The 14,856-nt window shown below is 42.9% G+C and overlaps 1 protein-coding gene across 1 annotated transcript in view; it reads right to left on the reverse strand.

Annotated features, from left to right (window-relative positions):
• The window catches only part of LOC110526276 (cadherin-11), a 70,748-nt gene that overhangs the window by 12,099 nt on the left and 43,793 nt on the right, over positions 1-14,856 (reverse strand). Inside the window, exons 3-6 of the mRNA XM_021607096.3 lie at positions 6,435-6,963; positions 5,309-5,603; positions 4,488-4,607; positions 776-943 (exon numbers count right to left, since the gene is read on the reverse strand). Of these exons, the coding sequence (XP_021462771.1) occupies positions 776-943; positions 4,488-4,607; positions 5,309-5,603; positions 6,435-6,674 (823 nt within the window). The 5' untranslated portion in view covers positions 6,675-6,963. The remainder of the gene's footprint in view (positions 1-775; positions 944-4,487; positions 4,608-5,308; positions 5,604-6,434; positions 6,964-14,856) is intronic.

Genomic DNA, 14,856 nt, shown 5'->3' on the forward strand with positions numbered 1-14,856 from the left:
TGTCATTACTTATTGAACAATGTTCCAGTTTTCATCATCTGGGAAATAGTTGACATTATGACACGTGGTTGAGTCAGCCCAATGACTCAACCAGTTTCTCACCCTACCCAGGACTAGTTTACCCCAAATATGTAGCTAATTTTCCATCCAAGAGTCACTGTTAGCAGGGCTACATCCGAGCCGGAGTCCTGATAGTAGGGGAAAGAGTGGGGCTCTCTGGGACAAATCTTCAGGCTCTACTCTCAAGAAGTAGGGGGAAATTGATGTAGGCCATTTCTACTATATGAGACATAAATCTGTGTTTAGCTCGCGCTTTAGAGCTACAAAAATTTCCCTCCATTCCCCCCCCTGTCGAACAGAAATACTGACACAAACACTGTTAATATTTCACAACTCTTTATCGGCTTAAGATACTTGCTGTCATCACATCTCCTATGAGCGCAATGAAACCGTTTAATAATTAAGCTTCAATATTTCCCCTTTAACATCTACACCCTGTATAAACCGTGTGTTGCATGGCCTCTGGGGCCAGCAGCGATCCATATTTTCAAGTGTCAATCCTAATATGTCAGCTGAGGCTTGAGGGACTGGGAGAGCGCTAGACTGGCTAAAAGCAGACCTGTCCCTCTTGGATGATGCTGCTCGTACCTCAGCAGAGAGGGACAGTGACGGCGGGAAGAGAGACCATCTCAGGGTCTCAGTCAGCTTAAGAAAACAGAAAAGAAAAGAAAAAAACAGAAAAGTGAAAGAAAGAGAGACAGGACTCTTCACTTACTCTGAGGGAACTTTGGTGGGTTGTCGTTGACGTCCGTCAGGGTGATTTTCACTTCTGTTGTCCCTGACAGTCCCCCCATGTGTCCCCCCATGTCCTTGGCTTGTATGACGACGTCATATTCCTGCCGCGCTTCCCTGTCCATGTTGGGCAGAGCTGTCCGGATTATCCCTGGGGACAGGAGAGGAGGAAAATGGCTTTAATTCAAGAAGGAGCTGCCTGTGACCTTTCAACAGCCTACTACTCTGCAAGGCCTACTGGGAGGAGCAGGGCATGTTGGGTCATCACTGAAACGTGAGATCACATTGTGACAAGTGCCATCGCCATCTCATTCATCAGGCTCCTTTTCTAATATTGGGGTAATTAGTGTGATATATAAAAGGGAAAAAGAAGTGACTTGTTTCATTGGAAACTGCAGAACAATGCTCAGAACAACAGTGAGGAATTGTTTTTTTTAAGCCAGTTGTTTATTTATTTATTTTTCTGTGAGGAAACTGGCGCTTCTCACATCACAGGAGAATATGATGGGGATGGTTGTTCTCTGGTGATATTTAGATGAGCCTGTGCATGAAACGCAGATAAGCCAAAAACAAATTAGAAATGTGAGCATTGGACAGGATCCAGTGAAATATCCAGCTTTGGTTTATTAGCAGGATTTTCTCTCTCCGATCTCTCTCTCACTCTGAGATCTCCCTGTTTGGCTGGGGGTACTTTGGCTACCAGGATATTTAGAGTTCAACCAGGATATTGCTTGCCTAATCTGGCCGTGAGTTAATTCTGTTTGGCAAAGGACAGGTACACTCAGACTTTGCCTTGGAGAAATCCCAAAGCACGACAGGGCTGATCCTCAACGCCCCTTACTTGGCACGGTTACAAAATCAGAGAATTGACAGATTATCATAAGATACATTTAAATACATGCCCGTTTTGATACGAGACATACAGTCGTGGCCAAAAGTTTTGAGAATGACACAGATATTCATTTTCACGAAGTCTGCTGCCTCAGTTTGTATGATGGCAATTTGCTTATACTCCAGAATGTTATGAAGAGTGATCAGATGAGCTGCAATTAATTGCAAAGTCCCTCTTTGCCATGCAAATTAACTGAATCCGCAAAAAACATTTCCACTGCATTTCAGCCCTGCCACAAAAGGACCAGCTGACATCATTGTCAGTTATTCTCTCATTAACACAGGTGTGAGTGTTGACGAGGACAAGGCAGGAGATCACTCTGTCATGCTGATTGAGTTCAAATAACAGACTGGAAGCTTCAAAAGGAATCATTGCTTGGAATCATTGTTCTTCCTCTGTCAACCATGGTTACCTGCACGGAAACATGTACCGTCATCATTGCTTTGCACAAAAAGGGCTTAACAGGGAAGGATATTGCTGCCAGTAAGATTGCACCTAAATCAACCATTTATTGGATCATCAAGAACTTCAAGGAGAGCGGTTCAATTGTTGTGAAGAAGGCTTCAAAGCGCCCAAGAAAGTCCAGCAAGCGACAGGACCGATTCAGCTGGGGGTTGATTCAGCTGCATGATCGGGGCACCACCAGTACAGAGCTAGCTCAGGAATAGCAGTAGGCAGGTGTGAGTGAAGACTTTTGGAGGATGGCTTGGTGTCAAGAAGGGCAGCAAAGAAGTCACTTCTCTCCAGGAAAAACATCAGGGGCAGAATGATATTCTGCAAAAGGTACAAGGATTGGACTGCTGAGGACTGGGGTAAAGTAATTTTCTCTGATGAATCCCCTTTCCGATTGTTTGGGGCATCCGGAAAAAAGCTTGTCCGGAGAAGACAAGGTGAGCGCTACCATCAGTCCTGTGTCATGCCAACAGTAAAGCATCCTGAGACCATTCATGTGTGGGGTTGCTTCTCAGCCAAGGGAGTGGGCTCACTCACAATTTTGCCTAAGAACACAGCCATGAAAAAAGAATGGTACCAACACATCCTCCGAGAGCAATTTCACCCAACCATCCAGGAACAGTTTGGTGACAAACAATGCCTTTTCCAGCATGATGGAGCACCTTGCCATAAGGCAAAAGTGATAGCTAAGTGGCTCGGGGAACAAAACATCGATATTTTGGGTCCATGGCGAGAAAACTCCCCAGACCTTAATCCCATTGAGAACTTGTGGTCAATCCTCAAGAGGCGGGTGGACAAACAAAAACCCACAAATTCTGACAAACCCCAAGCATTGATTATGCAAGAATGGGCTGCCATCAGTCAGGATGTGGCCCAGAAGTTAATTGACAGCATGCCAGGGCGGATTGCAGAGGTCTTGAAAAAGAAGGGTCAACACTACAAATATTAACTCTTTACATCAACTTCATGTAATTGTCAATAAAAGCCTTTGACACTTATGAAATGCTTGTAATATTACTTCAGTACTCCTTAGTATCATGTGACAAAAATATCTAAAGACACTGAAGCAGCAAACTTTGCGGAAATTAATATTTGAGTCATTCTCAAAACTTTTCTATGTATCTATCTATCTATCTATCTATCTATCTATCTATCTATCTAGCTAGCTAGATGAAGTCGGAAGTTTACATACACCTTAGCCAAATACATTTAAACTCAGTTTTTCACAATTCTTGACATTTAATCCTAGTAAAAATTCCCTGTCTTAGGTCAGTTAAGATCACCACTTTATTTTAAGAATGTGAAATGTCAGAATAATAGTAGAGAGAATGATTTATTACAGCTTCTATTTCTTTCATCACATTCCCAGTTGGTCAGAAGTTTACATACACTCAATTAGTATTTGGTAGCAATGTCTTTAAATTGTTTAACTTGGGTCAAACGTTTCGGGTACCCTTCCACAAGCTTCCCACAATAAGTTGGGTGAATTTTGTCCCATTGCTCCTGACAGAGCTGGTGTAACTGAGTCAAATTTGTAGGTCTCCTTGCTCGCACACGCTTTTTCAGTTCTGCCCACAAATGTTCGATAAGACTGAGGTCAGGGCTTTGTGATGTCCACTCCAATACCTTGACTTTGTAGTCCTTAAGCCATTTTGCCACAACTTTGGAATTATGCTTGGGGTAATTGTCCATTTGGAAGACCCATTTGCGACCAAGCTTTAACTTCCTGACTGATGTCTTGAGATGTTGCTTCAATATATCCACATAGTTTTCCATCCACATGATGCCATCTATTTTGTGAAGTGTACAAGTCCATCTTGCAGCAAAGCACCCTCACAACATGATGCTACCACCCCCATGCTTCAAGGTTGGGATGCTGTTCTTCGACTTGCAAGCCTCCCCTTTATCCTCCAAACATAACGATGGCCATTATGCCCAGACTGTTCTATTTGTGTTTCATCAGACCAGAGGACATGTCTCCAAAAAGTACAATCTTTGTCCCCATGTGCAGTTGCAAACCATAGTCTGGCTTTTTTATGGCGGTTTTGGAGCAGTGGCTTCTTCCTTTGTGAGTGGCCTTTCAGGTTGTTTCGATATAGGACTCGTTTTACTGTGGATATAGATACTTTTGTACCAATTTCTGCAAACAATTGTTGGAAAAAAGTATTCTGTCATGCACAAAGTAGGGCCAAAACTATAGTTTGTTAATTAACAAGACATTTGTGGAGTGGTTGAAAAACTAGTTTTAATGACTCCAACCTAAGCGTAAGTAAACTTCCGACTTCAACTGTATATAATGTTATGCTACCTGGATGAATATGGAACAAGGCAGGACAGAGAGGTTGGGTACCTGTTTGTGGTTCCACTGAGAAGTAGGGTTGGCCTTGGAGAATGCTGTACACCAGTCTGGCACTATTCCCGTAGGTGGGATCATCAGCATCTGTGGCCGTTACCTGCATCACTGAGGTACCTGGAGGACACAAGAAACGCAGGTGTTATTATTTTCAACACCATTTATTTACCCAACATAATAGTAGACCTGCAATTTGTAAATCATTATGGCATTTAGCTTGAGACAATCCTATGTTTCTCAAATGAAATTCCTGCTATATAGCTCCTGATGCTGGAAGTTTTTGCCATTCTAGAAATCACTTAATCTTAACCGGAATGGTGGTGCAGTCAGCATCCCTCCTCTGGTTATAATGTCCTTAAGTGTTCATGGTTTTGGGATTCACACAAAGCCTAGCCGTTTCACCAGTACTTGAAATGAATTTGCCATCACAATGGTTTCTGAACATATTTGAAGCTGGGCTGGTTTAAACTGCCAAGTCTGAGCCCCAGAAGCACCATTTGGGTTGTCAGCGGGTGGAATCACAGGGTAACAGATTGTTACTCTGTGACAGGCCAGCATAAAGGATGTTGTATTACAAGGTGTGATCCCCCCCCCCCCACAGACACACACACACACACACAAAACACTCACAAGGAAGAGGGAAATTGCAAAGCCACAACAACAACAGGAACACTTCCAACTTTGCCTCCCCCGGTCAGATTTCAGTAATTTTGAATAATGCATGGGAAACAAGCTGTTCACTGGCAAACAGTCTGAGGAAGGGAGAATTAGACAGAGGGTAGGGAATCCTTCACGGTCCATTCCCCAGCCAGACTCACCGACGTTGGACATTTCAGGCACCCTGGCATAGTATGGTCCATGTAGGAACTCAGGTGGGTTGTCATTGATGTCCTGGACCTTGACTATGAACTCAGACGGAGGCTCCAGAGGCTTGTTGGTGGCCCTGTCCACAGCCTGGGCTGTGAGGGTGTACTGGGCCTGCTCTTCCCTGTCCAGTGTCTTGGTGGCATGGATGTTGCCTGTCTTGTCATCAATGACGAAAATGGTGCCTGCACCCTCCCCTGAGAGAATGTACTTGCAATTGCCATCTCCAGCGTCAACGTCTGAGTGGAGCTGGAAACAAATGGACAGCAGAACATTTTAGCAAAATTACTTGGGGAAAATATGTTAAAAACCATTTAAAAATACTACATTCCAACATGTAGTGTGATCACTAGGAGGAACATGGATAAGGAGAAGCACATTCAGCCCAGGCAATCATGTAAATGTGATTATGCTAAACTGCCTTGAAACCAATATGTTTCAACACAGAGAATCAATCTATATTTACTCTGATGATAAACATTAGGTGCAACACAGCAACATTACAATTAGTGGTCTGTCACCTTATCAGGTAGTTAGTCACTTAGTTGATTGGTTCATTTCTGCAATTCAAAACACGTAGAACTATATTCCCACAAACGCATATATGAATGACATTTTAATTTTGCAATATCTACCAACTTTCATTATATTCTATATATTAGTATTCTTCATAGAAGCCTGTTCTGCATGCATGTTGTTTTTGTTGTTGATTGATGTCATGATTGATATTCCAATCCAATAATAACAAGGTACCATCTCTGTCACTGCTGGAATTAGAGGCAAATTTAGGTCCCCATTTGTAATCATCATTTCTGTGGACCCATAAATCGCTTGTTTCCCAGATGTCAGTGTCTTTGGGGGATGCTTTGATATTAAAAATGAAATCCAATTCATAACCTTTAATCAAGTGGGCCACTGATTGCTTTTGTGTAACAAATTGAGGATATTGCAAGGTCTCTGCTGGTAATGAAAACCCCTTGTGACTCTAATTCAGCAGTCAACAGATAGAGAGAGGGAAAGAATGGGAGAGAAAAGAGAGGTGGGAAGGTGATGATTAAGAATTTAAAACAGTGACCTTACCCTGCCCACTAACACTGGGTCTGGCCCTGTGTACTCCTCAATGACAAAGAACTGGTTCCAGACCCAGCCTCTCTTGGAGCGGTGTAGGACCTGTCCCTCTTTGCCTGTCCTCTCCCGGTGCCTGTGTAGGGAGAGGCGGTGGCGGTGGCTGTGCTCCAGGGGTGCCGAGGCGGCCACAGTGCTGCACAGCACGGCGCCCAGGCACATCAGAAACACCTGCAGTCCTAGTCCCTCCCACATCCTGCTGCCTGCTGCCTGCTGCCTGCTGACCAACGTTACTCCGACCTTCCTCTGGGCCTTCCTGCACGTGTGCTTGTGTCCCCTGAGAGGCACAACCCAGAGATAATCCTGGGAAAACCTTCCTCTGAGGTCCTTCCTGGACGGTGGCTTCACTCCACTCACTCACTAGCCTGGGGACTTGGACCCTAAGCCTCACCGGATCCTTTGGTTTTGCTTTATGCAGTTACTCATCACAACCCCCTTCTTCTTCTTCTCTCTCTTCCTCCTTCTTCTCCTCCCGACGTAGGCCCTGAAATGAAAATACACAGTCAGTCACAGGGGACAAAACAGTTTTGTTCAAGAGTAGTTATCGTCAGCCCACACTCCAACCAAAGTTTTAATTGACTCCTCTCTAAATCTCGACATATTAATTCATTTTGTGCCTCTGTATCTCGCTCTAATTAAGTGACAGAGGTTGTAAACTCATTTGCTCTTATTTAATTAGACATCAAGCCACTGGTGTTCTCAAATTGAAACGTTGCCTATGTTTTGTCCCTTGTAGTATTACATTAGGTGATTAGAGCAAAACTGAAATTGTTTGGATTATTTGGATAAAATGCATCACTTCATTTTCATTCCCTGACCATGCACCGATGGTCAACAACGTGACAATGGAGCTAAAAAGAGAATAGTCACAACTGCAACCAAAAGCAGGCTTTATCACATGCCAATAGGTTATGTTACACATCCGACAATTACCCAGATGAGGTGTTGTTGTCAGTCCCATGATTGGCTTTCATCACTTCTTACTTGGCTGCTCATGGATGGACAGAGGAACAAATGGCCCTGCGGGGGATTTTCCCATTCAGTGAGCCACTAAGAACCTTCAGCCTCAGCACTTCAGCAACGATGCTAGCTGGAAGCCCAAACACAACAATAATGCTTTAACACACTGCTTAAAGCTGCCTCTCACTGGAACCAGTTAAACACACAGTCCAGCAGGGAAGAGAGGGAGGGAGAGAAGAGAAAAAAACAGAACAAATCTCCAGCTTGTGTGACAGAGCTCATAAATAAAGTCCAAATAAAGCGCATCCACCAGTGAAGTAGGGAAATGGCACTCTAACTCAGCTGGACCTCTCCACTGTCAGCCCCCATAATGAACGCCTGATAACGCTTCATGCTTTCCAGTGTCTCAGCTGTAAATTGGCAGCTACTCTGGAAAAATAATACATTTTATGCTTTCTTTCATTATTGACTGGCCACCAAAATGTCAGCAAACTGTGTGTGTAGGAGCAGTTTTATTGCCTCCGAAGCCCCATCATCTCAAGGGGAGTGTTTCCCATTTAAATGCTTCGGGAATCACAGGCATTCATTCCTTTCCAGTAAATCCAGATAGCTCCTATAGGCCCACTCTGCAGAGGTACATAAAAAAAAATAGACAACTAATGCAGCTCTATGCTATCATGTCGGAAATTCCTATGCAGAAGCAGTTATTTTCAATCTGTGTCATATCAAAGGAAATGAGTTGAGATTCAAACAGCCGACTCAGAAGTCTGAGCCACAAGTCTCCTACTTGTTTGATGATGAAATTACGTGACTAGGATCTAATCAACGCTGGATATTCCATTACATTCCACAGGATTTAAGCTTGACTCACACACCTTTCGCAGGTCTACAATGGGTGAAATGAAACCCACTCCATGTTTTTATTGTATTTTTGAAGTATTTCTCTTGGTATGTCCTCTAAAGAGGTACTTGAAAGAGTGAGCTTCCACCCACAACATGTTGCAACAATATCCATGTGGTACATAGGGGCGGCAAGTAGCCTAGCATTGGGCCAGTGGCCGAAAGGCTACTGGTTCAAATCCCAGGGCCGACTAGGTGAATAATCTGCTGATGTGCCTTTGAGCAAGGCACTTAACCATAATTGCTCCTGTAAGTCGCTCCTCTGGATAAGAGCGTCTGCTCAATGACTGAAATGTAAATGTAAAAAAATTGCAGTCCTATAACTTTGCCTACATTTGATTTAAAATGCATCCCCACTCCAAGACGAATCAAGAGGGTTCTAATACATGATTCACCTCCAGATCGATCTCTATTTGCTTCCGTCTTGGCTAAGACAGATGTGCTGAATAAGTGTTCTGGTCCAAAGTCACTAATTGATGGTAAGTGATTCACCAGTGATGCAAAATCTCTCATCTGTTACAGTAATACAGGGATTGTGATTCATGTATTAAGTATTCCAGTGGATGGCTAGACAGCTAAATGTTTCAATGCAGCACCACTATGGAATGGTGAGAATGGTGAGAATTTGTGAATCTGGAAAAATACACTGAATATACCAAACATCAGGAACACCTTCCTAATATTGAGTAGCACCCCCTACCACCACCTTTTGCCCTCAGAAAAGCCTCAATTCGTCGGGCATGGACTCTGCAAGGTGTCGAAAGCATAACACAGGGATGCTGGCCCATGTTGACTCCAACGCTTCCCACAGTTGTGTCAAGTTAGCTGGATGTTCTTTGAATGATGGACCATTCTTGATACAAATTAGTAACTGTTGAGCATGAAAAACGCAGCAGCCTTCCAGTTCTTGACACAAACCTAACTTTTGTCTTGCCTATTCACCCTCTGAATGGTACACATACACAATCCATGTCTCACTTGTCTCAAGGCTTACAAATCCTTCTTTAACCTGACTCCTCCCCTTCATCTACACTGATTGAAGTGGATTTAACAGGTGACATCAATAAGGGATCAAATCTTTCAACTGGATTCACCTGGTCAGTCTATGTCATGGAAAGAAAAGGTGTTCTTAATGTTTTTATACTCACGTGTATATCAACACGCTATAGCATCTTGTAAATATTGTAAAAGGAGGGATAGGCCATAGCTGCAGACTGTAATATATGCAGGTTTACTGTCATGAGTCTTGCCCTGGAGGCAGGACTTAGCGACTGCAGCAAAATTGACCAGCTGCAAAGTGAACATTGGCTATATTGTAAAAAATGTATGAACTAAAATTTGCTTTTTGGTCTTAATTTAAGGTTAGGGTTAGCAGTTGTGGTCAAGGTTAGGGTTAAGGTTAGGTTTAAAATCAGATGTTATGACTTTGTAGCTGTGCCAGCTAGTGACCACTCTGCAGAGCTGCCTCCAGAACAAGATTCATGAAGAAAAACGCTAAAGAAGAGTATCATGTTCCTCTTGAATAAATAACTTAATGAGGGGTAAGAAAATGCCACAGCTGCTTGTAAGTGCAAAATTATTACTGAGACGTAGAGACAATAATTATGGGAAAAAGGGAAAAAAAATAGCTTGTGCTCCAGAAGATACTAAATTGCCAGCTACAAATATCCTTGTTTCTTAATTGTAGTGTGTGACTCCGGCTCTATTTCTACTGTTCAAGCCCAGCCATGGACAGTGGTGGAGAGGGGATGTCTGAGGAGAAATGGAGAGACCTGACAGTGAGGGACAATTAAAACAATCCCTCTAGTCTTTCTCCAAGTCTCCGCTATTCTAAAAGTAGCCAGTAACTTCACACTATCACAGCCATGAAAAGAGAAGATCAGGAGAGAGGCACTGGGCAGAAAAATCCTCCCTCTCTTTCAGCGCAGTCTTTTTGACATTAAGCAAGTGACTTCAGTATCTCATAGAGGTGCTGTAACAGCACGTCTTAGTGCACTGCCAATAGGACTATTTTAAATGGAACCAAGGGGAAAGTGGAATGCTTGAGTTCGTTCCATGCTGATGTTTCATATTGAGTACCAACACATCAATAGACTCTAAAAGGCATACGATCCCACACCATTTGATTGGGGGGAACCCCAAAAAGCACTTATCAGCTCAGTGGGGTTCTTACATAATTGAACTCTAACCAGCTAGTATAGTCCTCAAAGGAAATATCATTAAGCAGTGCATACAAAAAATATTTTACTCGTTCAATGCAGGGCTTCATTAGGGTTATAATAAGAATCAAATATCTCATGATTTTCACACAGTAGAAAGAGGGCCTGTCAAATGATGTCCTCAATAAGTAAAGCATTTCTTCAGCCTCTGAAGGTGCATGTGGGGGTTGGGGTTTGGTTTTTACAGCTGGGAGATGTGTTCTTCTTTTTTTAAGTAGAAGGACAATCGCTCCCCAATGGTTATTGGAGCTCTAATTTTTTAATCGCAAGCAAAACAAATGCATTTTAACAGAAGACAGGATGGAATTGTATGCTCAAACCCGAACCTCCCGGTGCAGAGAGCTTACCTACCATTAAAATTGTACAAGGGGGTTTTCTTCTCTCTCTCTCTCCCTCTCCCTCTGCCACTCCCTCTCTCTCTCTCTCTCTCTCTTTCTCTCTTATTCTCTAGTGCCAGTTTAATTCTGTAAGTCCAGTCACACATAGGCATAGATGGAATTGGTTTAAAGCAATAAAGGTGATTCATGTCTGTGTAGATTTGATATATGCCCCTGTCTTCCAGAACCCTGGAGGCTCCACCGTCTGTTCTCACAAGTGTTTAGGACTGTATTGTCATACTATTGTGTGTGTGTGTGTGTGTGTGTGTGTGTGTGTGTGTGTGTGCACAAAGTATGTATATTGAGTGTGCACATGTACTGATTGTGTGAATGGTGTGGGCAAACAGTTTATTTATTGGCAATGAATTGCCTATGCTAAACTTTACTAGGCAAGTCAGTTAAAAACACATTCTTATTTACAATGACGGCCTACCAAAAGGTGAAAGGCCTCCTGCGGAGACAGGGGCTGGGATTAAAAATACAAATATAGGACAAAGCACACATCATGACAAGAGATACACCACAACACTACATAAAGAGAGACCTACGACAACAACACAACATGGTAGAGAGAGAGAGAGAGAGAGAGAGAGAGAGAGAGAGAGAGAGAGAGAGAGGGAGACAGAGAGAGAGAGAGTAGAGAGAAATACAGAGAGAGAGGGTGGAGAGAAATACAGAGAGAGAGAGAGAAATACAAGAGAGAGAGGGTAGAGAGAAATACAGAGAGAGAGAGAGAAATACAGAGAGAGAGGGTGGAGAGAAATACAGAGAGAGAGAGAGAAATACAAGAGAGAGAAAGCGAGGGAGAAAAAGAGAGGTAGAGACTCCAGTCTAGCGTTACAAATGGGGTTGCTGAGAGGGATGCAAGCCGCTTTGGAATTAATTCTCCATGTGCTGCCTGCATCCTGGCCTTCCCTTTTCGTGACCAGCTTTGAAGCACTTACTGGAGCAGTGGAGGAGGGTTTAGTGCTTGGTTTACTGTGCAGCTTGAGGGGATGTAAAAGAGTGGAGGTATTTCTGCTCTAAGAATGGCATGTGTGACATACCTTTGCACTGCTCGAATGCGATATTGAATCATTTCTCATCATAATTACCTAATCTATATGGAATCAAATAATGAACATTACAACAATAACAAATACCATTAAATATACAGCCAAATGTATTTTCATTCAAGTTCCAAGAAATGTTAAATACAGGGAATAAGATTGCACCTCTAAACAGTAGACTATGCATCCGTTAAAGATACAAGCACGGTACTGTACAGGTTATACGGATAAGAAAATGCTTGCACTCAACACAAAGTGGCCATATGATCACGGCAGATTGTTAGACAGACCATGTCATAATGAAAATCAACCACCCCTCTAAGCCAACCACATGCTCTGCAATACGCCACTTTCATGGAAAAACAAGGTGCACTGCAGTCTGTATATTACACCATAGGTGCTGAGTGTTATCCTTTAACAATGCTGTATTTTGGAGCATGACCCCTGTATCCGCCTGAGTGGTGGTTCTATTCCTAGGACTCGAGCTTTCTCGGAATCTTAACCCCTTGCACACATAAAATCTTTGTTTGGATAAAAAAAAATTGAGAAATAACACCACTGTCACCACCTATTCTTACAGTGTTGAAATAAGCAGATCAGGGTCAAGTGATCAGGACTGTAGTCTTGTGTAGTCCTCAGAGCTTCATCATGCTGCTTCTCACTCTGACAGGTAATTGCTCCAAAACTATTACCATAGAGGACTCTAGAGATCAGGAGGTTCTCTGCTATTCTCCTATTCATTTTAGAGAGAGAAAAATGTTTTCTTTTAAAGTTAATTTCCTGGAATTCTACACATTTTGCTATGGGAGGCAGAGAACATGTTGCCGTTTTAAAGCAAGCTTTCTGCAATTCTACACATTTTGCCATGGGGGAGCAAACATTTTGCAATCTTATAACACATTTCACACAATTCTACCCATTTTTCCATGGAGTATAGAGAACACTTTTGCCAAAATGTAGGCCATGTTAATGATAGCTGAGTGAGAGTGACTAACAAAATCAATGGGGGGTCCCCTGGCAGACAGGACCCCTGGGCACCTGCCCTGCATGCCCAGTCTCAATTCGGACATGATAACTAGAAGTGTAGTTAGCTGGCTAGACTAACTTACCAAGCAAATTTTTTTTAGCTGACATTCAAATTTAGTGACTGACAAAAAAAGAGAGAAACTGCTGAAAGCGCAACCAAATTTAGAAATTGCACCTTTTGTATTCTACTATTCTAAATTGCAACAGTAAGTTGAGACACTGACTGAATCCCTATCGGCCAGGGGCCCTAAGCAACCACTTGTGTCACATATACCCTGCTGACAAGTTTATCAACTTTGAAAATACTGTCCTGTTTTTACCTTTTGTATACGACATGGCTTCTGTAAATCAATGCCTCACAACAAAGACATGCTAGTATATCTACAAAGATATCATAGCATTCATGGCCTTGACGGACTAAACTCTTTAAAAGAAGACATAAGAGGATAAACAACAACAACAAAAAAACGATTTTCTACTCAATACGACTGCATGGAAAGAGGCTTTGAAGCCGCACTGCAAGGAGGAAAAGTGGTCTTTGGTTTCTGGTTACTGTGGGCTGCTTCCTGTGGCTTTTATAAGCAACAAAATAGAGAAAAGAAACCAACGATTGTGCTCCCAGGACATATCCTGACTCTTAATTGCCATTCAATTACACAGACTAATCAGTGTAGGTGTTTCACAAACAAAATACCCCAGTCTGGCTTTCTGCACTTCAGAAACAAAGAGGTCATTAGTATTCTAACAGGTGAGTGATGCACCCGCTTTTTTTTCCCTCTGAGCTGACAGAGTCAGAATAATATGCTAAAGCCATCATCCACAATGTGGCGTCACAGCTACAGGTGAAGGAAGAGTGCATGTACAGAAGATACTGTTACTGCTGCTACAGCCTTTGCATGCTGCTGTTCGTGTTGCTGCCGATGCTGTTGTTCAGAGGGATGTCAAGAGCGGTGGAAAACGACTGATTCCACGGATAGCAGCCAGTAATTTGCACTATGGGAGTAAGGGGAAGCAACCAAAAAAAAGAGTGAGGGAGAGGATGCAGAGGATGCAGCTGAGCTTGAAGCGATGGTGGGAGTCTCGTTACCGAGACGGCTGGCTGTGGGATGGAGATGGAAATGGCGGAGGAGGTATGTATCACAGAGGAGCTGCACTCAAAGTGATGATATTTCAGATCAGCCCTAGGCTTCTTTCCTCTCTGGTGTGCTCAGGAAGGCAGTGCATGCCCTTGGAGTTGAAAGGTTTATGACTGGGTATCATTTTACTGTGGCAAACAAGGCTCAGCACTCAGGTTAAGTTACCTTGAAATATCTGAAGGTTAGAAGCCCTGCACAAGTCAACCACAGTGCTTCTTCTGTATACCTGGCTACAGGAGTGTGGGTGGGAAGGGGTTTGATAGAGCACTGTGAAGGTAGGATGCACCTGTCACTCATGACTACAACAAACTGGAAGGAAAACAAGATGGAGAGTAAGAGAAGGACAAGAAGCTACAGCTGAAACAGTACAGTCCATACACAGCCTGAACAAAGGGCAGTCACAAACAAACCACAAAGGGAATGATAAGGTTCAGCGAGACAAACATGATTGTTCCACTTCACAGGAGCTTCTGACTATGTGTGTTCATGTGTGTTGCATGTATCTGGTGGAGTAGGGGGTATCGGATCTCTCTTAAGCCACTACATAAAGTTAAGGAGTAATTATTAACTACAAGTACCCACATCAGTTTGTTCATAGACTAGTAATCCTAGTCTCAGAGGACATGAGTACACTGTATTATGTCTATGAACACAAACAGCATTAATAATAGGCCTATCTAGGAAGTCTGAAATTTAACTTATTCATGCCA

This window comes from Oncorhynchus mykiss, chromosome 6 (genome assembly GCF_057628025.1).
Source record: "Oncorhynchus mykiss isolate SJ-2025 chromosome 6, ASM5762802v1, whole genome shotgun sequence".
NCBI lineage: Eukaryota > Metazoa > Chordata > Actinopteri > Salmoniformes > Salmonidae > Oncorhynchus > Oncorhynchus mykiss.